Here is a 25,556-nt window from a genome sequence, read left to right as displayed (position 1 = left end):
GCCTTTAGGCGTGTTTTGAGGGTGTTTTGAGGGGTATACAGCCACATGAGTGTGTGCGGCCGCACACACCTTGTGTTCTTGAGTTCTGGGCATTTCTAAGGACTTAATCCAGTGTTATAAACAAGATTCAAGCATAGGGAAAGAGTACTTATAATATGGAGGCTCAAGAAGGCTCAAAATCGCCAAGAACAAGTGTATGTTCTTGGTGAACTGGATGAAGATTTGAAGATCTAGCCAAAACATGATTTCCAATGGATGAAATCAAAGAGTGCTACTAGTTTGAAAGGATTAACAACAAATCAAGGGAAGAACACTTACATTCTTGAAGATCTAAGCTGAAAATCGGATGGTAGTTGAGAGAGAAATCGAGTTCTAGGCTTAGGAGTGTGAAAAAGGATGAATGGAGGCTAAGTTCTAAATTTATACACGTGAGTGTGCTGCCAGGAGAGGGGTGTGTGGCCGCACACCCATGTATGTGGCCGTACACTCCTTATGTTGGAGTGTAAGGCTCGATTTTGGTGCTAGAAGTGTACGCGATTCATCCCTATACTCGAGGCTTGAATGTACAGAATTTTGAACCTTTAAACGGACTCTAAACAAGGCTTTATAATAGCAGAAACGAGTCTGAGATTGATTGAATTGACTAGGTGTACAAGATAGGAGTTCTGGGTTGTCACACTTGCAGCTCAGAGCGTCCGCCACCACATTCGCTTTACTGGGGTGGCAAAGGATCTCGCAATCGTAGTCCTTGACTACATCCAGCCACCTGCGCTGCCTCATGTTCAGGTTTGGATGATCCATAATATGCCTCAAGCTATTGTAATCTGTGTAAATGGTACAATGGACCCTATATAGGTAATGTCTCCAAATCTTGAGAGCGAAAACCACCGCTCCCAACTCTAGATCATGAGTAGGATATCTCGTCTCATGCGTCTTCAACTGTCGCGACGCATAAGCTATCACTCGTCCCCTCTGCATGAGGACCGCTCCTAGTCCCGTGATGGATGCATCACAAAATACCACAAAATCCTCGACTCCCTCCGGAAGAGTCAAAACTGGAGCCTTGCATAACTGTTGTCCGAGGGTCTCAAACGCCCTCTACTGCTCGGGGCCCCACCGTAAATCCACCCCCTTCCTCGTTAGACGAGTGAGGGGTACTGCAATCTTGGAGAAATCCTGTATGAATCTCCGGTAGTACCCTGCCAATCCTAAAAAGCTTCTGATGTCTGAGGGAGATTTCGGAACCTCCCATTGCATAACTGCTTAGATTTTGGCCGGGTCGACCAAAATCCCCTCCTGGTTAACGAGGTGTCCCAGGAACTGGACCTCTCATAACCAAAACTCGCATTTCGAGAACTTGGCATAAAGCCGTTCTCGCCTCAGAACTCCCAATAACTCCCGCAGATGCTCCTCATGCTGCTCTCGGGTCTTGGAATACACCAAGATATCGTCGATAAACACTATGACCGAGCGATCGAGCATCGGTCTGCAGATCCGATTCGCCAGATCCATGAATACTGTTGGCGCGTTGGTGAGCCCAAACAGCATCACCACGAACTCGTAATGTCCATAACGAGTTCGAAACGCGGTCTTCTCCACGTCCTCCTCTCTGACCCTGACCTGATGATATCCAGACCTCAAGTCTATCTTGGAAAACCAAGACGCACCCTGCAATTGATCGAAAAGATCATCTATCCTCTGGAGTGGATAACGGTTTTTCACCGTTAATTTGTTCAACTCCCGGTAATCAATGCACATCCGGTGCGAACCATCCTTCTTCCTGACGAAGAGTATCGGTGCTCCCCATGGGGAACTGCTACGTCGAATGAACTGCTTGCCCAACAGTTCCTGCAGCTGTGATGACAACTCCTGCATCTTTGGTGGTGCCAACCGGTACGACACCTTGGCGATAGGGGCCACGCCTAGCACTAGGTCAATCCTGAACTCGACCTTCCTCTCCGGAGGTATTCCGGGTAATTCCTCCGGGAACACATCAACAAACTCTCTAACCACTGGAACCTCTGAAACTGGGGTCTGATCCCTGTCCCGCGTATCCACCACATATTCTAAATAACCCGCACACCCGTGCTGAATGTACTATTGAGCCCTGGTAGCCGAACAAAACTCTAAACCCACTCTGGTGCCCTCGCCATAGACAATCAGTTCTCCCCCACTTGGGGTTCGAACTACCACTATCTGGCCCTCGCAATCTATCATGGCACCAAAATGGCTAAGCCAATCCATCCCTACGATCATGCACACCTCCTCCATGGGAATCGATATCAAATCTATCGGAAAGGACACTCCGAAGATCTCCAACTCGCACCCTTGATAGACCGAAGAAGCAGAAACTCCGTGTTCGTTGGCGATAGAGACTCGCAACGGACACTCTAGCTTGCCCACTGGCACACCAAACTCCCTACTAAAAGTCTAAGATACGAAAGACCGACTCTCCCCCGAGTCAAATAAAACCAAAGCAGGCAAGGAGTTCACTACAAACCCCCGTGTGCCCCTTTCCGCACTTGCCACAAGTGCGGCCCTGATGTCCCCTATCCTGGAATCATCGGTCTAAGACCGCTTTGGCGCCGGATGTGTCTGTGCCGGGGCTCGACCCTGATCTCTCAGCTGTAACTCAATCTCAAGCTCCCGCCGCCTGGCAGCCTCCTGTAACTCCAGAAGCGTATCACAACGCTGAGTCGCCACAAACTGTCGAATATCCGTCTTGAGCATGCTCAGATAACGAGTCATTTGAGCTTGCTCAAAAGCAAACTTCGGGCATAACATCACCCTCTCAGTGAACATACGGGTGATCTCCGTCACCGTCTCCCGATCCTGTCTCAACTCCAAAAACTCCTGAGCCAACCGTTCCCGCTCAACTCGAGGAATGTAGCGAGCGCGGAACATATCCCTAAACTGCTCCCAAGTAACAACAGCTCTGTGCTCGTCTGAATACGACCCAGTCATCAACCTCCACCAGTCCTTTGCCCCAGACCTCAGCAAGTTCAGGGCACATCTGACCTTCTAGTCAGTAGGACATAAGCATGTGAAGAAACATCCCTACATGTCAGACATCCACCTCATGGATTTGATGGGGTCCTGAGTCCTATCAAAAGTAGGGGGCTTCGTGTTGTCGAAGTCCCGACTGAAAAGCCCGAACGGCTCCCAACCCTGCCGCCGATACAGCTGCTGTAGCTGCTGCGACAGCCGCCTTAGTGAGGGATGCATAGCGATCATCGAAATACTCCACCATAGCGGTCTTAATAGACCCGAACATCTCCATCAACTCGGCCCGGAACAAAGCAGCAACCTCATCATGCAGGATCTCCCAGATCCTGTCATCCATCTCATCTGGCCTCATTTGGCAGATAGTCTCGGGCGCTGTCGGCGCCCCATGTCCGCCCTCTCCCTCTCCTGATCCTGATCCCGAACCGGATCCAGTCACAAAGCGCCTGGTCATCACCATTCTGAAACATAACACAAGTTATCAGATAATCCACACAAAGAACTAGGAACCAACTCCCGACAAAACCCTAGGGGTTGTGACTTCCTTGCTACGCGTATGGGTCCTGTGCTTCCAGTAGTATGGGCCCATACTACCTTCCACACCTACCCATATTTGTCTCAAGTATCATCACAACACTCCAACAATATACATAATCATAGCGAGTGCTCAATCCTCACTCCTAGAGGAAGGCTAAATATCTCATAATCGGCGGACTCATCCCAACAACCTGCCCATCCATGAAACTTGCACCAACCCTGCAACACTCGTGTATGCTAACCATACATAACGCTGGACCCTATAGACTTTCGAATACCTGATCCTACCCTAAGCCCTTCATCAGACAAGAACATGAAATAAGGCCAAACCAAACATTCTCAGGCTATAAGATCTTAATTATGTACAGCCGTGATGCATACACTAAGCAACTACAGTAATGATGTCAATTTCATATAAGGAAACCCTAGGCTATCAGGTATCATATAATCAGGCAATTCTATCATGCAATCCCCGAAGATCCCTAGCCTAGTACTAGCATGTTGTTCTAATCATATCTCATAACTCAAATAATCCGTAAGGTATTTTGGGGTCTATCCGCGAGCTCCGGCTAATCGTACACTTGCATCCTCATTTATTATTTTGAAAACATTTTAAGAAAATCGTTTTAAAATCTTGTCCTCAGTTTGATACTGGAGACACGCGAGTGTTTCCTCCAATTCACTCAAACCAAGGCTCTGATACCAACTTGTAACATCCATAAAATTCGAGCCAATTTAAATTTTTTTAAAACATTTCAAAACACATGATTATTACAAACTTGTTTTCAAAATAGTATATTGTCAGAGTTGTTGGATTAGTGTCTAAGTCCATAACTATAATTGGTATGTACTTGACCCGACTCGGCATGGTCCATTTGGGTTGCATGGCATCGGAACATTTGGATAGACCGTTTATGAGGAAAAGACATTTTGTGACATATTAATATATTATAAGTTCTAATATATTAATATGAAATCATGTTAGTATTGATCAAGAATTAATTTGGACTTAATTTAGTGATCAAAAAGAGACTAATTAAATATATGGGGATTGATTGTGTAAATCATTCATTCTTATGTATGTGGGCTTATGATCCAAGATTCCTTTATGTTGGGTTTAACCCATGTGGTGATCCATGGATACTCCATGGAGGTTAAAACCCATGGAGCATAAGGAATGGGTAAAGTCATGAGTTACATGGTGTAACCCTAATAGCCACACTATATAAGAACCCCTTTAGTTCAAGAAATGGGCACTAGTGATACATATTTTGAGGGCTAGCCGATTTGAACATGTATGTCTTCTTCTCATGGTTATTCCAAGAGTTCATGATGTTGTGTGAACCATTTGAGGTGTCACACTTGGGGCACTAGGCTCTCAAGCTTCATGGAGTCAAGCAACAACAACAAGGTATGTATTCTATCTATTTTAGTATCCTAGTATCAATGTTTTGGTATGCTAGTTAGGATAATACCTTGGATAATCATATTTGCATGTATAATAGAGAAAACATAGATCCAAGGTATTTAGGCTTGCATGTACACTTAGGAGTGTTAGAATGCTCAAAACTCATCAGTGGTATCAGAGCCTAGGCTTGTTTTCAATTATACTTGATGCAAATTGCTGAAAAATGCTGAAAAAGTCGAATTTCGGGCATTCTGGGCACTGGACTCGCCGAGTCCACTGATGAACTCGCCGAGTCCATGAAGAAAATCATCCTACTCGGCGAGTAGGTTGATACACTCGACGAGTAGGAGCCCCTGACAGCATATCTTCGAGTTTTTTGGCTAGAAATGGACTAGGAACATTACCATAAGCTGTTTTTGAACCTATAATCCTGTTTTTGATGTGGTAATGTTCATACTAATCCAATTTCAAAGATAATTGTCAATAGATTCATGTTTTGTATTAGTTTAGTGATTAGGCTAATTACATGAAAAAGTTTGATTAAATTATCTTGTTCTTATGAGTTGCTTAGATTAATAGAAAAGTTAATTGATTATGTGTTTTCAATCCATTTTAATCTAAGAGTTGATTCTAAAATGTGTTTTTGTAACTTGTCCTCAAGTTATATGAAAAGTCACATTTAAGTTTCATAAAACTCATAAAAGTTGGTAATGGTTACAAAAATGAAGAGTCTTGTCCTCAAGTTATGGAGGTTCAAGAGTCACTTCATTAAGTAATAAAATGTGTAACCTTAATTAATTTCATAAATTACAAAATAAAGAAAAGTTACATTCTTTTATTAGTTTAAAGTCTTCCATAACTTGTCCTCAAGTTATGGAACTTGAAGAGTTTTTTTTAATTAAAACTACTTTAAACACATAAGTTATGGAATTAATTAGTTTTGAATAGTTTCAAAACTTGCCCTCAAGTTTTGGAATTTGAAAAGTTTTCTCTTATGAATACTTTAATTCCAAGTTAGCCCTTAGAATTTTAAAAGTTAAAATTCAAACCCTTATACTATTATTATAATTTTAATTATATAGATATGTATAAGATAAAGTCAATCTTACCGTGAGTAGGCCTCATTCACGAAGCCGGTCTATAAGGGGGGTATAAGGTTACTGCCTATAAAATGACAGTTTAATGGGTGTCCACTCTCACCCACCGCTTCCTTGACTGGTGGAGGGTCGTTAGCCGAACGGGTAGGAAAGGACTATAATTCTCCCTTCATTAAAAGTATTAATGATAAATACTAAGTAACTAAACACTTGTACATTCCTAATCTTAGTTACTTAGGAAAATGTGAAAAGGTGCTAACCCATGAAATTACACTTTATACCTTACCAAGTCATTAGTGGAGCGTGTGTGGTTAACCGGCACACTAATAAGGACTAGTAAGAGTGGCAAAGGGTAACTTGACTCTATTATAGATCGGTGGAGCGTGTGTGGTTAACCGGCACATCGATTAGGTGATAAAGTTAAGGGTACCAAGTCAATTTGCATGGTTATTCACACCTTGTTTGTGATCCTCGGCATCCCAGTCACAAACTTGAGAGGGCACAATCGAGATTCAAACATGCCATTGAAAGTTCAATGTATCTCAAAAGATCTAGGAGTTTCAAATCCAATTAAAACTTAATTATATTTCGTTTTTCATGGTGGAAATTGGTAAATCGTCATTTACCTACCTTCAACTATTTTATAACTTGGATTACGGCATCCCTCTTCCAGTTATAAATAGGTTGTTGGGTCCTAGCCTTAATATTTCATATTGGGTGTTATATTAAGGACTTTAAATCAACTCTCTTGAATATCTCCCAAAAGATGATCTTCCCAAATCTCTTGAAACAAGCTTTCCTAAATGAAGATGATGTCCCATGGAAATCATACTTCTTTCACCTCCTCCAATTATTCTCCCTAACCCACAAGTTCCTGAAAAGTTTAAGGTCACTCAAGCAAAGGTCTATATGTGATCACATCTTGGAGATGTACTCAGATATTGACAAGCCGGGAGAGTTGGGTGTCAAAGTCTTGAGAAAGTTGGTGACTCAACTATTTTCTAAGTCACATAGTGAGTTCCTTTGGGACTCCTATGAAACAGACTATGACAAGACCCTTAATGATCTTATCTATTTGCTAAGTTCAACTTCCTAAAACTTTATGGACATTGACAATGATGACATTGGATATCCAGTAAAGCTCTCTCTTCCCAATGGAAAGGGATCGGCCATAGTCAACTCGGTTGACCAAATGGTAAAGAGAACGGCTAAGTCTGAGATAGTCCCATTATCAAGGGTCTATTGCCAAAGAAAGGGGCATTGGTTGCGAAGCTGCCAAATTTACCTAAGGATATTAAAGTCAATAAGTTTGACTCTACTTCGGGTAAAGTCCACTATCTAACTCTGCTAAGTTTCTATTCTGAGATTCTTGATACATGATGTGACTGGGTCACATGTTGATGTTTTAAGAATCAAAGAAAAAGTGAAGAAACTTAAAGAAAGAATATGCTGAATCTGATGGCATAGATGGATTTCTATTGCATAGTTTGAAGATCGGATTCTTGAGCTACTTCTTAAGAGTTATGATATATTGCTTAGGAATAAATAACAACAAAGTTTTCATGTGCTTTTGCATTGTAAGGATAATTTTTCCGCAAAGTTTTAAAATAAAAGAAATTTTTTTTTTGATTTTATTTATTTTAAAATATCCTTACAATGGCATTTGTGAAAACTTTTGTTGCTTATAAGATTCCATTAAGAGCAAGAGTGGACATATGAATTTGATTCTTTCATTTGTGGTAGTGTCTAAATTTACCAAATAAGGAAAGATTCTCATCACCTAAGTTTCAGTTGGATAGAAACTTGGAATCATGCAAGTTGTATAGCATGATGAATAAGAACTTTCAAGCATTGGAAAAATTAAGACTAACTACTTGTTCACATGGATATGTGAGTCAAGTAAAGGATCGAGTACACTTTCTTGTGCACTGATCAAGCCTACCACAAATAATCGTTAAGACTATTCGTCATTATTTACTAAAATTCAGTAAATATGGTTATACTTACAAGCTTAAGTGTAATTCTGAGACATTGGAAAAGGTTTCAATGTATGGCAGAGCGAATAAGAAGAATCAACTTAGGCAGAAAGATAAAAGTTTCTCAAATCTGAAAAGATAGGAGAGTACTTTAGTATCATGTTATATAATCATCTTAATGATTAAGAGACCTTATCACAATTCATCCTCTAAGTGCATTCTGGTAGCTAAGAAGAGGAGCTATGAATTGTTGAAGTGGTTAAATCAAGAAGATGATTTATACTTCGTTCCAAAAACAATTCTTAGAGTTATACTCTAAGATTGTAACTTGAGTGACATGTCTTAAAGAAGGTTTAAAACACTTGTCAAATGTAAGAATAAAAGTTTTCTACTCTTGTACATTTGAAATTGGTAAGTTGTGATGTTTTGGATAAAACAAAGACCAACTAAGGCCAATTGTGTGAAGTGTTTGTCTTGATTAGAATCCACACTATCTCTTGAATATCTGACAAGAAAGTCTTATATGTCAAGAGGACAGTGGGAGTCTAAAAGGTCTTGAAAGTCTCAAGAACTAATCAAGAATAAAACCTGAAGTTCTTCACTAGCACACGACTTGAGGTTTATAACCTATCGTGTCGACATGTCTGTGCCTATTCAAGTTGGCTTTGCATAGGAGTTCTGAGAGTTCTCAATTGGTTGCACAGCTACTTGGAAGCAATGGCAGGCCCTTGAGCTGCCAAATGGCAAGAATTTAAGATTGCACAAGTTTAATCCATATAAGTGTGGATTTGTCAGTAACCTTGTTTTGTGATTATGGTTTTGACAAAATTCATATGGATAGGAACCCATACACCATAAAATCTAAGTGTCATAAGGTTTCTCTCCGATTCATGAAAATGATGGTGAGGAAACACTTTCACTAAGTAGATTTTAGCTAGATAGCAATTGTGATATTTGCATCCTCAAAGTCGTTAGTGGAGCGTGTGTGGTTAACCAGCACACTAACATGGATTTGTGAGAAGTGGTAAAGGTCTAAACAATCGAGACTATGATTACGGCATCCCTTTTCATAGTTCTTAAAATTGTTTAGACACACATGTGAGCTATCTAAGATAAGGTGTATGATATTGATAAAGTTTTATCAAAGCAATCTAGTATCAGAAATCTGAACTTTGGTAAGAAAGTCAATAAAGTATTGATTTCTAGAAGTCCAGCTGATTTCTGATTACATGTCAAAGCTAGTGGGAGCATGAGTGTTATGCTAATAATCATCATGTTAGTGGGAGCATGATAATTATGATAAAGATTGCAAGTTAGCAATGTTAATTATAGAAAACAAAAGTTTCAATTCGTGAGGCTGCAGGGGTTGAAAAAGTTGTTTTGCTATAATTAAGGGAGAGGAAATTATACTTCATTTCAATTCTAAAAGCTTAGATTGAGGTTTTAAGTCGTATTTAGTCAAGGATATATATATATATATATATATATATATATATATATATATATATATATATATGAATTTCATGTTGGAATGACTCAACATAAGGAAATTCTATATATGGGTCCATTATTTGCGTTCTAAAATTCGATTATGATTACGACATCCCTTTTCATAATCTGAATTATGAGAACTTGGCAAATAGAAATGGAAATGTTATAGCAAAAGACTGGTTTAGTCTTTATGTGAGACATCATGACTCGTGTCCCATATGCTTCGGATATAGGATCGATTACATGTGCTATATTTATCCTTTCTAAAATTTTCCAAATGCCTGGGGCATTAAGAAGGGAAAAGGTCTAGAACTGGATATGACTAAAAGGATTAAGCAATTGTCGAGGACAATCTAAGGTTTACCAAAGATTGGTTGCTCAAGGACAGTTGGAAGTATAGTGTTAATTCTGGAAGGACCATATTGACATAATCTGTAAGGAGGCAACTCTTGTTCAGAAGTGATAGTCAAAATGGAATATGGAAATGTTTCAAAGTTGGAAATTATTCAATCTGTGTAAGATTAGGAAACTTAATGCAAGAAGGATGTTTCCAAGGAGTTGATCTCCTTGGAATGCTCTGTAATGGTTGTTGTCAAGTCTTTCTGACTCTGTGCATAATCATTACAGGAGGATCAATGCATATAAGTTTAGAATCTAACAGATTTCAGTAAATGGCATGAATATGGAATTCTTGCATTTGCAGTAAGGATTTGGGACTGTGAAAGAGGATCATTGGAGTTATGTTCAATTGATCTAATTCACAAAGTGAAGATCATAGACAAACATAGTATGCATACTTGGTGTATGGCATGACTAGTGTTTAGAAAACATAGTGTACATGCTTGGAGCATGGGACAACTATTGTTTTAAATTCAAGAATAAAGTTGATAGCTGAAACAGTATACAATGAATAATGTGTAATCATATGGTAATAAATAAAAGGTGTTTTATTTATGTTCATAGGTTTTGATACCATATTAGATTCTATTATTATTGTGTTTCATTTTGCATGTTTTGACTTCCAGAATAACTAGGTCGTTCTTGCTGATTGACTAAGTTATTCAAACTATCCACAGTCGGTCATATGTTGGAAGTAGATATGAATCAAGACTGTCATGGGTTGGCTTGTAGAGGTCTAAGATGTTGGACAAGGGGCTACAACACTCATGAGTGCTCATAAGTTCTGAGTATTGGATTCAACCCGCGCTCATTGGAATCACTTCATGGATTTTATCACGAGTGATCATGAGACGATAATATCTTATATTCTTCAAACCTAGAGATATGAGTTGTTACATAGTTGGTTGTACATTGATTGCACGAAAACGCATTCGGTAACTCGGTGTTATACAACGTGCCTTTGTGTATGATTCAACAAGTAGTAGAACAAGCCATATGAGTCGAAGTTTATCCATTCCTTTTACCTTCGGGATAAAAGCGATATCTGTGGGCCCCTCGATGATTTGATGATGACAAATGGAAGTGCTCGGCTGAGCCAGGACTGATTTGATTTGTTCAATTAGTCAGTCGTCATAAATCGGAAATCGGGAAACAACAAATGGACAGAGAGAATGATTATAATCCATGTCTCAGTCCATATGATATCTAGAATGGAGGAATATATGATCCCTTATCTAATGGACAAGTCATTGACAAAGGTCAGAGTTCATCTACAAGGTCAGAGTTCGACAACGGCTTTTGAGAGCTACGATTGCCAGTTGGTTCCTGAAGTCATACGCAATAATAGTTTTAGACTTATCCAAGTGGGAGACTGTTGGATTAGTGTCTAAGTCCATAACTATAATTGGTATGTACTTGACCCGACTCGGCATGGTCCATGTGGGTTGCATGGCATCGGAACATTTGGATAGACCGTTTATGAGGAAAAGACATTTTGTGACATATTAATATATTATAAGTTCTAATATATTAATATGAAATCATGTTATTTAATTAGTATTGATCAAGAATTAATTTGGACTTAATTTAGTGATCAAAAAGAGACTAATTAAATATATGGGGATTGATTGTGTAAATCATTCATTCTTATATATGTGGGCTTATGATCCAAGATTCCTTTATGTTGGGTTTAACCCATGTGGTGATCCATGGATACTCCATGGAGGTTAAAACCCATGGAGCATAAGGAATGGGTAAAGTCATGAGTTACATGGTGTAACCCTAATAGCCACACTATATAAGAACCCCTTTAGTTCAAGAAATGGGCACTAGTGATACATATTTTGAGGGCTAGCCGATTTGAACATGTATGTCTTCTTCTCATGGTTATTCCAAGAGTTCATGATGTTGTGTGAACCATTTGAGGTGTCACACTTGGGGCACTAGGCTCTCAAGCTTCATGGAGTCGAGCAACAACAACAAGGTATGTATTCTATCTATTTTAGTATCCTAGTATCAATGTTTTGGTATGCTAGTTAGGATAATACCTTGGATAATCATATTTGCATGTATAATAGAGAAAACATAGATCCAGGGTATTTAGGGTTGCATGTACACTTAGGAGTGTTAGAATGCTCAAAACCCATCAAGAGTATCCCAGAATCAAATCATAAAATGTGAGGAGCGGTACGATCACGCCTTTGCCTTCCCGCGATCATCATAAGTACCTGAAATAATAATCGATAAATGTAAGCTCGAAGGCTTAGTGAGTTACCCCCAAAATACCAACGCCATACATTCATAATCATATCATATAACATATAAGCAAACAGCATGCATACTGAGCCATCAGTATGACCAGACCAAATCCCGGTCCTCAGTCTATCTGGATCGCTCTCCGAGCCCTCGAAACATCTGGACCGCCCTCCTCGGGGCCTTCAGCCTATCCGGATCGCTCGCTGGGCCTTCGGCCTGACTAGATTTGCCCGGCCCGGGCCTGCAGTCTACCCAGTCTGCCCAGGGTGTCTTGGCCTACTGCACACAGCAGGACCTGCCTCAACCTTTTCCCCAAACCAATAAACATGTGCACATACATATAAACAAGTAAACATACAAATCTAACAGATCAATAACGTGGCAACCATCCTATAACCAGGATACCGATCTAACCGATCTCTAGCATAGCAACCATCCTAAACCAGGATGAAATCTAACATAACAATAACATGGCAACCATCCTAAACCAGGATGTAATCTAACATAGCAACCATCCTAAACCGGGATGAAATCTAGCATAGCAATAACATGGCAACCATCCTAAACCAGGATGTAAATCATAAAGGGTCGGCCTTGGTGCCATAGACCCTGTTGATATAGTGAGGAGAACTCACCTCCCAAATGTCGCACTGAAGTGATAGGCTCAACTCTCGAATCACCAACACGAACTCCACCACCTATAGCTACCATAAAACCCTTGTTCATAAATTTCCAAATTACCAAACTACCCCAGAGGTCAACTGGTCAACCGTTGGTCAAAGCCAAGGCCAACTGTCAAGGTCAACAGTCCATGTTGACCCGACTCGTCGAGTCCTTCCTAAACTCGAGAAGTCGTGAAATCCTTGGTTGACTCGTCGAGTTTCCCCACAACTCGCCGAGTTCATGCGTGTCCAAGGGTTGGGGGAAAAACCCTAGCCGACTCGCCGAGTCATTCGACTGACTCGCCGAGCCCAAGGCAATCTTCAACGGACTCGCCGAGTTGTTAATCCAACTCGTCGAGTACATGACTATCTTCATATGACTCGCCGAGTCGACCTTGCGACTCGCCGAGTCCCTTCAATCCTTCAACCATGCAGATGCTTATTAAGTCATGCAAAGGCTCCATATTGCAGATCTAAGCTCCCAGGGCATGATTATCACGTAAAGTTGCAAACTTTACGTGCATGCAAGATGATAATGCCCCAAAACAAGCTAAAGGAGTAGATTAAGGTAGAGGAAAGGTCATAGCTTGACAAAGACTGATACTTTATGACAAGGAGGGACTAAAGGAGTCCAGATCTGAGGTTGCAAACCTCAGATCTTAACCCAAAACGGAGAACCACCTCAAAAACCCCAAATAGGCTCTAAACCCATAAATGAAGAGATCTAACTAAAGGAGAGTCAAGGTAGCAACTTGTTACCTTCAAAACAGTGCCAAAACAGAGAAGAATCCAGATCTACAACATCCCCTTGCTTCAAACTTCTTGAACTCCAAGCCCCTTTACTCCAAAAATCTTCTTTCAAGATAAGAAACACACAAAATAGAGGGAAAGCACAATTAGGGTTTCTGAATTCGAGGGAGGCAGTACGAGAGGTTAGGGGAAATAAGTGATCCTTAAATAGGGTGCAAAACCCCGGAAATTAGGGTTTCTTCCTCCAGCTCCTACTCATCGAGTCCCTTATTGGACTCGGCGAGTAGGTCACTAAAAACATGCGGACCAACCCGCTGCTACTCGACGAGTAAGGCAACCAACTCGTCGAGTAGACCTTGAATCAATGAAATTCTTATTTAAAATCGATACCTGAGAATCGGGGCGTTACATTTAGGGTTGAAACCCCTAAACGAACGGGGGTCCGGGGGCAGCGCCCCTAGGAGCGGGGTCCAAGGGGCGGCAACCCCTGGCTGGTTTGGTAGTTTTGATGACCCTTTTTTCCATGAGATCCGTTTTATGACAGATTTGATTGTTTTGATGACAGTTTGTAACTGTTTAGTGACAGTTTTCAGACAGGAATCATATAGCCGTTTTTGGTCATTTTCTGGTACATCTTCTCTAAGAACATTTACATATACATTCTTTGATTTGTTCTCTGAAGTTTATCCAACTGAGTGTTCGATTTGTATCATCGAAATATTTCAATTTGATAGTGAATCATGACTTTCAGAGAATCCAAGCAATCTGTTTATCTCCTGTGTCTAACACGAAATATATGATTTTGTTAAAAAAACAATTTTGATGATGACATAATCACGTAATACGGTTTCTGTAATAGCAACTTGAAATATGATTAGTTTTATAAATGTCCCGTAAATCAACCGTATCGACGGTTTCCCTAATTCACTAATCACTACACCAATCCAAGTGGGTCATACGCCCTGCAACCTGGGCTCCTTGCGTCTAAGGCGAACCCTAAAAGACTCATGTTAGCCCAGAAGTCCTCCCCCTCTCCTTATCTCTCACTCAGAAGTAGAATCAACAAGAGCGCAAAAATGGCGACAATACTTCAAAATTTCTTCACAAATAACCCTCAATGGGTTCCCAGTACACATCTGCCCAATACCCTCAACCATACTCGACCTATTACTCGTATGTTCACATGCTCTACATCATCGTCATCATTAGACAAAAAATTCAGCAGCAGATTATCGCTTAGCACAAATGGTGGCTATGTGAAGTCATCGTTCGATTACAACAACAACAGCGGAGGTAACGCCAACAATGGTCACTATGAGTATGAGAAGGGTTTACTGGGAAGTAGTCATCAGTACCCTAGACCTACTGAAGTTCCATGGACGAAGGAGTTGTGTAACTCCGTTCAACTTATCGGAAACGTTGGTACTCCGGTTGAATTTAAGCAACTTAGCTCCGGTAAAGTCCTCGCTTGGTGTCGCCTTGCCGTCAAAAAATCGTCCACCGATACTACCTGGTAAATTTACGGGATAAATTCATTGATATATCAATTGGTTTATGGTTCAATTTTGAACTATGTTGGTAGGCCGGAATCGTTTGAAATTAGTGCTTGATTCGTATTTTGTTTTTGGGGGTTTAGCTACAATGATCCAGATTTTGAACGTTTATGGTCGATTTCAGGATCAACTTAACGTTTTGGGATGATTTGGCACATATTGCTTCTCAACATGTGGAGAAGGGACAACAAATATACGTATCGGGTCGTATTGTTTCAGATACAGTTGATAGTGATGATGGGAAACAGCAAACTTACTATAAGGTTACCTTGTAATTCACTAACTATTGTCATTCTTGCTAACCTTTATGTTCTATGATTTAACGAATCATATGTTCCTTTTTTTAAATACTTGTAAATGGTGGCAGGTAGTTGTTCAACAGCTGAATTTTGTTGAAAGAAGCCCACCTTCTAATGATCAAGACTTCAACTCCAACTCCAGCTCCAGCTCCAGCTCCATGACAACAGGCAATTACTTATATTTCAGAAAGTGTCTGATCATTTATGAGATATCTAAACTGCCTTTTAATGATTGCAACTCATTGAAACCTAAGAGACATAAATCAACGTTATCAGTGATTTTGTTGAATTATATTACAAAATAATGAAAATACTAATAGTAATTGTTTTTTGGGTCGCAAATTTCCTCTGTTTTGAAGCTATTAAAGGCTATTTTAGATATTTGACTAATAGTCAAATGTTTTGATTTCACTATTTTGTACTCTCTCATTGCTCTTAAATTTGTGGTGTGTATGAGCAAATAGTTTTAGAAAGTGTTTGATTATTAGTCAGTTATCTAAAATATCCTTTCATAATATGACAAAATATGAAAATATGAAAACATAACATATAACCTAAATCGTGTTTTTAAGTGATTAATACAAAATAGTGAAAATACTGATAGCATAGCTTTTTTCAAGTCACGAAAGTTTCTCTGTTTTGAAGCTAATAAGGGTATTTTAGACATTTGATTAATAGTCAAACATTTCGATTTCACATTTTACACGCACTTCATGATGCCCTGAAGGCCTGAATTTGGCATCTTGTGAACATGTGTTTTCTTCTTTTCATATATCTATAAAGTACCCTTTAATAATGATTCAATATGAAAACCCAACATAACTAAATCATTAAACACAATGTATTAAAACCCAACAGAAGTAAATCATTTTTGTTTTACTTTTTGGTGGTTCCTAGTAATTATTGCAAAATAAAATTGCTTTTTTGATTATTTGTCAAATGTCTAGAGGACCCTTCAATAACGACAAAATACAAAAACCTAACAGACCTAAATCAATGTTATGAGTGAGTGTTGTTGCTTTCTTAGTAATTGACAATCTGCAAATGAAAATAATTGTAAGAAAATGTAAATTTTGATTGAGAATTATTTTTGTGCACTTGAACAGGTAAAAAGCAAAAGATGTATGCTGCTGCAAACGGGTCAGCATCAACTGAGGAACTATGGCAAGCTTTCTTTGCAAATCCTTCTGAATGGTGGGATAATAGAAAAAATAAGGTATACATACATACATCATATTCATATAACTTACTACACCTTTAAAATAGAAATTGATAAAATGGTTAACATAATAACAGAGGAGTCCAAAGTATCCGGATTTCAAACACAAAGACACGGGTGAAGCTTTATGGGTTGAAGGAAGGTACAATCCATCTTGGGTTAAATCTCAGTTATCAATATTGGATTCAAGAATGGAATCTTTTCAACAACAAAACCCTAGATCACGCTCAGATTCTATGTTTGGAGACAACTTGACACCTTATTAAAGATTTCATGTCCAGATTTCTACTTTTTTTAATTTTTATATCTATGTGCTATAGTTAAATTAGGCAGCTTATATTGTATGTTTAACAATCTGTCTTTTTATTCGTATAAATATAGATATCCTTTTTTTTTTTTTTTGATATAACTGGAACATGGATTTTTGGAAAGTGGGGCAAAACTCTAAGTTCCTGAGTTAACACTAAAGGGGTGTTTGGATAAATTAGTTTTTAGCTTATTAGCTTATTGCGGTGGGAATAAGCAAATAAGCAATAAGCAAAGGGGGAGATGCTTATTAAAATCAGCTTATTTAGCTTTAAGCTGATTTTTAAGAATTCTTATCCACAGGAACAAGCGATAGCAATAAACACCTTTTTTTTTTCCCTATCCAAATACCCCTTAATTTATTTAGGGTTAAATATGTGCATGAATATATTGCAAATTTGTTTTGCTCTCTATAGTCAAAATTGAAAAAATGGTCATTGTGGCTGACAAATTTCTGTGATTTTGGTCCAAAAAGTTTTGGTGGTGTACCACAGGTTCAAAATTGAATATTTTAATCGGTTTTGGTCCCTAGCCACTTAAAAAGACGATTATGCCCCGCTTATTTGTTTTTTTTTTTTTGTTTTTTTTTAATTAATGTTAATGATTTTTAGTAATTAAAAGTTATAGAATATCCCACTATCTCTCTGTCACTCTCTCTCACTCACATACACACATATTCTCTCTCTCTCTCTCTCTCTCTCTCTCTCTCTCTCTCTCTCATCACCGGTGGTACCTCTCATCTCTTCTACTCCTCTTACATCTCTTTCACTCTATCAAGAACACCCCGACTGCCACCACTATTCACCTACACCGTCCGCCGCCAGATGCCGCCCGAAAACCTTCAGACGCCACTGATCAGTTTGTACATCGGGGAAGGAGTGACCAACTGGATCAACAGAGACGATAGGGGAATTTAAACCCAAATCGAACCACCCACCAGCCATGAATCCTTCAGTGGTGGGAGAACGGCTGTAGAATAGGATAATAAATTGGGTCAAGACATACATTCAAACTCCGACGACGACTTTAGATCTAGATGTAGGTTCTTCTGTTAATATAAACCTGCATCTCCTTCTCAACCCTAATCCCGGTTGAAAGTATCATTGAGTGATGGTGAACGGTTTATGGCCGACCGATGAATCAAAGTCATGTCTGAACCTACAAATGATTTGCAGTGGGGATCACAGATGCATATACAAATCCTCTTTGACACATACACACACAAAGGAACAATCAATTTTCAGGGTTGTCTCTTCAAGAACAATCAAATTTCTGGGTTTGTTTCTAGAACTGGAAATCGATTTCGGAATCTAAAAAAGCTTATGGGTAATGGGTTTTCAAGAACAATCGATTTCTAAAATTCAATTTCGTCTGTGTATTTCATATCATTTATAGGTTTAGCGATTGATTTAGAAGAATGGTGGAGGAACGAACAGTTTTGGTTGATCGGAGGTACTAGCGTTCATTTGGCTTCTGTTCTTCAAGGACTTCTGGACTTCTGAAAGTGGTTGTCGGAATTTAAATTGCATTCACGTTGACGTCAAAATCCGATGGAGATGATGAAGATGATGAGTTTGCATATTTGTACTGTACACTGTGAAATGGAGGTGTGTTCTTCAGTTTTTGGGTTATGTCACATCTCTCTCTCTCTCTCTCTCTGTATATATATATATATATATATATATATATATATATATATATATATATATATATATCCTCCCTAATAAATAAAGAACTTTTTGCCACTTGTCAATTTCTTATGCATTTGGACACATGAAATTTTGTGGTTAATTCTTAAAAATTAATTTTCACTTGTCATTTTGTGGTAATTTTTGATTTTCTTAATTAACTATCTAATTTTTAGGTTATATAAAGTAATTAATGTGTCATTAATTTGTTTCCCTATATTTTCAAATTTTAATATGTTTCCTTCAATATATATAATTCAAAACTGACATGTTTTTTTAAGTTCATTGTAATTTTAGGTAAATGGTCTATATAAAAAAAATAATCATACTTTGTTGTTTTTTATTGATATTTAATGTTCTCTTTAAAAAAAATATTTAAACTTTATATTTTTATCTATAATTTATTTTAAACAACCCGTGTAGTACACGGGATTCACACCTACTATATATATATATATATATATATATATATATATATATATATATATATATATATATATATATATTCTAATAAAAGAATAGTTTTAATCTTCTTTTGACATGTGTCATCATATTAAGCCTCCTAATTAATGTATATTTTATTCTTTTTTTGACATGTGACATCTTATTAGGCCTCCTAATTAATGAATGTCATTTGTCAACTTATTAATTTTCTATTTTAAATTTCAAATTTTAAATTTCACACTCTAATTAAATTAAATGAATAATATTAAAATAAAAATTATAATAAAATTAATACAAATTATAATGTGATATAATTTCACGTATTTATTTAAAATAACGAATATAATTTTATACAATTAAAAAATATCTTTTAATTAATAATTTATTTAAAATAATTGTTTAATAATTTTGAGTTCTTAATATCAAAGTTTAATTAATTTTGTATATATATATATATATATATATATATATATATATATATATATATATATATATATATATATATATATATATATAGAGAGAGAGAGAGAGAGAGAGAGAGTTTTCTTTTTCTTTTTAATTGAAATAATAAGAAATTAATTAAAAAAATTATCTAAGGGTATATTCGTCATTTTAGGTTGAGTATAAACCAAAAACACACAAGAATGTCAATCATAAGGACCAAATCCGCATAAGGTATCCAAAATTAGACCAGTACTACACCACAAAAACTTTTTGGACCAAAATCACATAATTTTTTCAACAATATAGTCCATTTTTGCAATTTTTTCCTTTCTATATTGTTCAAGGACTGCTAAAAACTTGATGATGGTCCCTGTAGTTTAGGGTAATCCGCGTTCTTAGTCCATAACAATTTTTTTTTAACTTGGATCGTCCCTATTTTATATTTTTAATGCACGCTTGGTTCCTGTCCGTTCTAAAAAGACTAATTCACCCTCATCCATTTCTTTCTTTATATATATATATATATATATATATATATATATATATATATATATATATATATATATATATATATATATATATATATATATATATATATATATATATATATATATATACCTTAAGTATTTTTTTATATAATATGTATTCATGCAGAATAAAAAACAAAATTATATAAAAAAAATGTTTAATTAAATATTGTATTTATGTTTTTCTTTTAAATATTATTTCTTTATACATATGGGTTTTCTTGTTTCGTCATACCGTTTAAAACGTAAATTTTTGGAAGTATATATATATATATATATATATATATATATATATATATATATATATATATATATATATATATATATATATATATATATATATATTGAAATATTATTATGTATTTATACTTCTACAAAACGTGTTTATATTTTTAGAAGTATAAATACCAAGGTTGTAAAATTCGATCGGCGGTAGCTCATGGTTGACGGAGGTTAAAAGATTAATTGGTCTCGACGAAGATTAATCAGGAATTCGGGACCATAAATTATTAATAAAAAATATATATAATAAGTAAATAACCATAAAAAAGTCACAACTAGTATTTAAACATATAAGTCATGAAACATCATATTACAAGTCTAAAATAAGTTTAATAATAAAAAAACATACAATTTTCATATATTTAAATGTTCACTTCTTCTAATATCTAAGTTTTTCCAATATTCCAATTCCACCCGACTCATATTCATCTTCTTCAAACACTTGCTTCTCATTGAAAACTGTTATATATATATATATATATATATATATATATATATATATATATATATATATATATATATATATATATATATAATACCATGATGTTTATATAAAAACATAAATACAATTTTAATTAAGCATTTTTTATATAAATTTATGATTTTTCTGCGTGTAATAGGAAAAAAATAAAATAGGTTAAAAACGTAAAAAAAAGTTGTAAACTTAAGGGTATGCTTACGAATTTAATATCATGGTAATTTAGAAAACTTGTTATTATAGGTAAAAAGGGTAAAACTGACTATTTTTTTTATGAATATAATGATATTAATGAACATAAAAATAGACTTAGGATAAAATCCAATGTTTTTTATTAATATGAAGACTTTTATGACAATTCCCTTTAGATTATCGGGTTCATTGCTGATTTAGACACTTAGTCATTAAATTAGTTGATAAGATGGATACAATGAGTTATATAATACTATATTTACTATAAAATTTGATATTAATTTCATCGGTTCATTTATGATTATGTATCTAGGTCAGCAATGAAACCAATAAAATGTGTGTTTCCAGGAAAAATGGCAGGAAATGAGTTGATGTTTTATGTGATGGATATATTAGGTTACATAAGATTAGAAAGACAATTCAAATTTCTTATAAACGTAAAAAATGACGAAGTTGTTGCTAGTTTATATAATTATTGCAGTCTTCGCCGGATGCATTTTATATTCCAAAAAAAATATAAAATATAACAAGATATCAAGTTTTATGGTAAACATAGCATTATATAACCTAACTGTGACAACCCGAAATTTCTATATTGTACAGTTATTCAAATCAATCAAAGTCATACTCGTTTCCTGCTACCTTCTAGCATTGTTTTGAGTCAAATTGAGTGTTCTAAACCTAGTATCTTCACGTTAGAGTTTAGATTTGGGTTCCGCAAGTTCACCCGACCCAAAAATTGGCCAAACACTCCAACATAAGGAGTGTACGGCCGCACACCCCTCCTCTGGCAGCACACTCACGTCTATAAAGTGAAGGCTTGGCCTTCATTCAACCATTTTCACCCTCCTAGTCAAGAACTCGTTTTCTCTCAAGTAGCACCCGATTTTTCAGCTAGATCTTCAAGTGGTAAGTGTTTCTTTCCTTTGATTTGTTGATTCCTTACTCCATCTAGTATAGATCACTGATTTCATCCATGAAATCACTCAATTTTGGTAGATATTCAAGTGTTCTTCAGTTTCACCAAGAACACCTACTAAGTTCTTGGGCTCCAAACACCCCTAAACGCTTCTATATCGTAAGTACCCTCTTTCTGCATGTTACTTGCTAGATATGAGCCTTAGAAAACGTCCAGAACATTATCATCAAGGAGTGTGCGGCCGCACACACACATGTGGCCGTACATCCCTTTGTTTAGTGCTTAAGGGCCTCAAACTTCAATTGTATGCTAGCACATGATAAAGGACACTTAGGGGATGCAAGATATAACCTTGGAATACGTTTTTGACCATTTTTCCTAGGAGTGTGCGGCCACACACCCAAAGGGCAGCACACCTGGTGGCCGCACACGCACATGTGTGGCCGTACACCCATTTTATGCAACCTTTGGTGCTTCTAACACTTCAATCTAAGTGTTTTCTAAGTCCTAGGGTGTTTTCCTTTCATGATTATTTGTATAAAGACTAATTATATACATATATGTGCCAATATATGCTTATTAGGATCCGTTGTGCTCAAGTCTACACTTGGCACTTAGCATCCTACAAACCGATCTTTCATTCATACCACTCACTGCAGGTAAGTTCATACCCCTTTAACTTACCTTTTAAATGATTTTAAATGCTTCTGTGGGGGGGGGGGGGATACAAGTAGAAACATTATAGTTATTGTATCAATCACATGTGATTAATAACTATCAGACAATGGATTTCTTATACTTCAAACTGTGTTATCAAACAAACTACTTCAAATCGTTTTACAAACTCTTTTATATGCAAAACTCTTTATCAAACTCTTTTAAACTTATATTTTGTCAAAAGCATATCTATATAGATATAGTTATATAAGTAGGATTGAAAGGACTTAGGACTGACAACTCGCCTTACTTCCTCTTCCTTGTTTGGTTGTGGACTTATGGTATCAGTTGTTTGTCCGAAGGTCGTTTGAATCTTAGTTATATATTATGTATATGTATATAGATATAAAAGTTCTTTATTCAGTTCAGATCCTTTGGGTAGCAAAGGTGTTCAATCATGTTCATTCATGCCAACAACATTGATAGTAAACTATAATAGGTATAGTTTAGGAAGTCACTAATACTATTACTAGAACAACGAAACATACTAAGAGTCAGTTCATACATGAGTCAGTACATACTATAACGAGAAACAATACTTACTATAAAGAGAAACAAATAGAGAATATTATAACGAGAATCAAAACATACTACATACTACAGAACATACTACATACTAGAGAACATACTACATACTAGAAGGAGAGAATACTACACTAGAACATACTATAATACTAGAATACTATAACATTAATGTAAGATACTACTTCGTGGTGCGACATATACTGCTGAGTCACATTTTGTACCCAGAGTCTCCTAGAGGGAGAGTGTGAATTTGTGTATAGATATACAGGATTGACCATCCCACACCTTGCTGCTAGCTACAGTGGGACCTGCAGGTCTACGGGTGACGAATGTCATACCATTTCGATGTCTCGAACGTCGTGTATACTAAGTCAAATCAAGTATGGATACAATCAGAACACATTTTACCTTAATTAAACTAACAAGTTTAAGGGTAGTTAGTACATGAGTAGTTACCTAGATAAAACTACTAGTACATATTTATTTTCCCATTTCATTCACATTGTGAATCTTCTCACATAACGGTAATGAAAAACTATATTTTTGGTAATGATAGTCACACTTTGGGAAAACTCACACTTTTACAAAAGAACAAACATAGAAAACAGTTGGGTCTTGGTAGAAGACTACTTTAGTAGAAAATATAGGATTTTCTAGGAAGTTACAAACATTTTCAACAAACACTTACAAACTCTTACATCAAACGTTTACAAATACTTTCTTCAACTCATACAAAACAACGACACTAAAATACTTATGAACTCACCAGCTTAAATGCCGATCTACGCTTTCAAAATAACTTGTATTCTCAGGTCGCCAGTAGACAGGTACTGGTGATCAGGTTTTGAGAAAATGGAGCACATTTAAGACTCATCTTTTATTTTGATTATTCATTTATGGTGTCATATAAACTACTGAACGCACTTGTATTAAAATTATTACTATTAATGCAATGGATGATGTTGTTGCTTGTTTACTATTATGTATTGTTGTGATACTGTACATGACGTCCTTCACCCCCGAACGTTCTGCCGTTTCGGTTTTGGGGTGTGACACTAACATATCAATCTCATCAGCTCATTTAATGATTAGGCGTCCAGGTCAACAATGAAACCGGTAAAATGTATGTTACATGGAGAAAAGGACAAAATCATCACTAAATTTTAGTTTGGGACTTATTCGCAAATTAGTATAAAATAATGAGACTTTAATGAAACATTCAAATAAAGAAACCGGTAAACCGAGAAAATAGGGTCAATACGCCATTTTTACCGTTAATGTATGTTTTTTCGTAAACAAATTTTAGTTTGGAACTTTTTCGTAAATCAATGTCTTGAGATTTCCCTAAAATATATGAGCTTGTAATTTCAAATGTTTTTTTTCTTCTAACTCATATTTTTGTATTGAAAGCTAAAACTAAATTTTTTCAGAACCTTATAAAAGTTTGTTGTAAAACAAGCTATATAATGATTATCTTGCTCGTGGATCAAACTGAAAAAACAATATAATAACTTAGTCGTAATATAATACTATTTATAATTACATCATACTATATTGTTAATAATTGTTAAGGTTGAAGGCAAATGGATTGCAATTTCTTGCCTTTTTTTTTTCTATTCAGGACTTTAAGTCACGGGTTTATAAGTACGTATTGTTAAATGTACTTTTTTTGACAATAATTTTTAAAAGGGGCACTACCATTAAAGTTAATGAAAATAGTACATAAATGTTCCGAAAGTGCAAATATGGTCAGTCTGTACAGGCCGATAATGCACGTCGCATGTGTCTAGTATGTTTTGTTCCAAATTTAGGGACCAAAAATTCAATTTACACTCAAAATTGTTGGCTTTTTTATTTTAATTAATTATTTATCACTTTAATGTATCCAGATATTAATTTATTGGATCATAAAAATGTAAAATCCAAACAAAATCTAAATATTTATGGTTTTTATTCTATAAGAAAAAGAAACTTGAAAACCGCGTTAACCAAATATACTCTTGATATTTACAGTTGTCTAATTATTGATTCCAGTTTATATTATTTTGAAAAAATGTGTGTAGCTAGGAAGACTTTTGAATTGTGAGATACCACTACAAGATCAATATATAGAAATATAATTCCATGAATTAAAGAAATTAAATACGTATATTTGAATATTATTCCATGAGTTAAATAAATTATTTTTATTTAAACCTATATATGTATGTGTTCGTGTTCCATTAATTTGTTTTTGTTTTTGATTTTTATTTTCATGTCCTAGAAGATGGAACGAATGACAAGTTGATTAAAATGTAGGAGGATATTTAATTTCTCAAAAGGAAACTCACAATTTCTGGTTTTAACCCTTAAAAAGACAATACATCATAATAAAAAAAAATAAT

General features: G+C 36.1%; 1 protein-coding gene across 1 annotated transcript; it reads left to right on the top strand.

The window, feature by feature from the left end:
* The first annotated feature begins 14,506 nt into the window (after nt 1–14,506).
* On the top strand, nt 14,507–17,046 carry LOC145114462 (protein OSB1, mitochondrial-like). Its single transcript, XM_079050476.1, has 5 exons — nt 14,507–15,092; nt 15,257–15,395; nt 15,500–15,599; nt 16,538–16,647; nt 16,728–17,046. Exons 1-5 carry the CDS (start codon nt 14,587–14,589, stop codon nt 16,914–16,916), a joined length of 1,044 nt encoding a protein of 347 aa, XP_078906602.1. The 5' UTR covers nt 14,507–14,586; the 3' UTR covers nt 16,917–17,046.
* Nucleotides 17,047–25,556: the final 8,510 nt, after the last annotated feature.

This window comes from Lactuca virosa, chromosome 5 (genome assembly GCF_052849685.1).
Source record: "Lactuca virosa cultivar CGN04683 chromosome 5, Lactuca_virosa_CGN04683_v6, whole genome shotgun sequence".
Taxonomy (NCBI): domain Eukaryota; kingdom Viridiplantae; phylum Streptophyta; class Magnoliopsida; order Asterales; family Asteraceae; genus Lactuca; species Lactuca virosa.
Note: the sequence above shows the minus strand (reverse complement) of the source record. Positions and strands in the feature narration are given on the sequence as shown.

What these genes read in the sequence shown, in the direction of transcription:
- LOC145114462 (XM_079050476.1), top strand. Translation starts at nt 14,587, where the DNA reads ATGTTAGCCCAGAAGTCCTCCCCCTCTCCTTATCTCTCACTCAGAAGT. An exon ending in CTCCAGCTCCATGACAACAG is followed by an intron (nt 15,600 to 16,537) that starts GCAATTACTTAT and finishes GCACTTGAACAG; the next exon opens with GTAAAAAGCAAAAGATGTAT. An exon ending in GGGATAATAGAAAAAATAAG is followed by an intron (nt 16,648 to 16,727) that starts GTATACATACAT and finishes ACATAATAACAG; the next exon opens with AGGAGTCCAAAGTATCCGGA.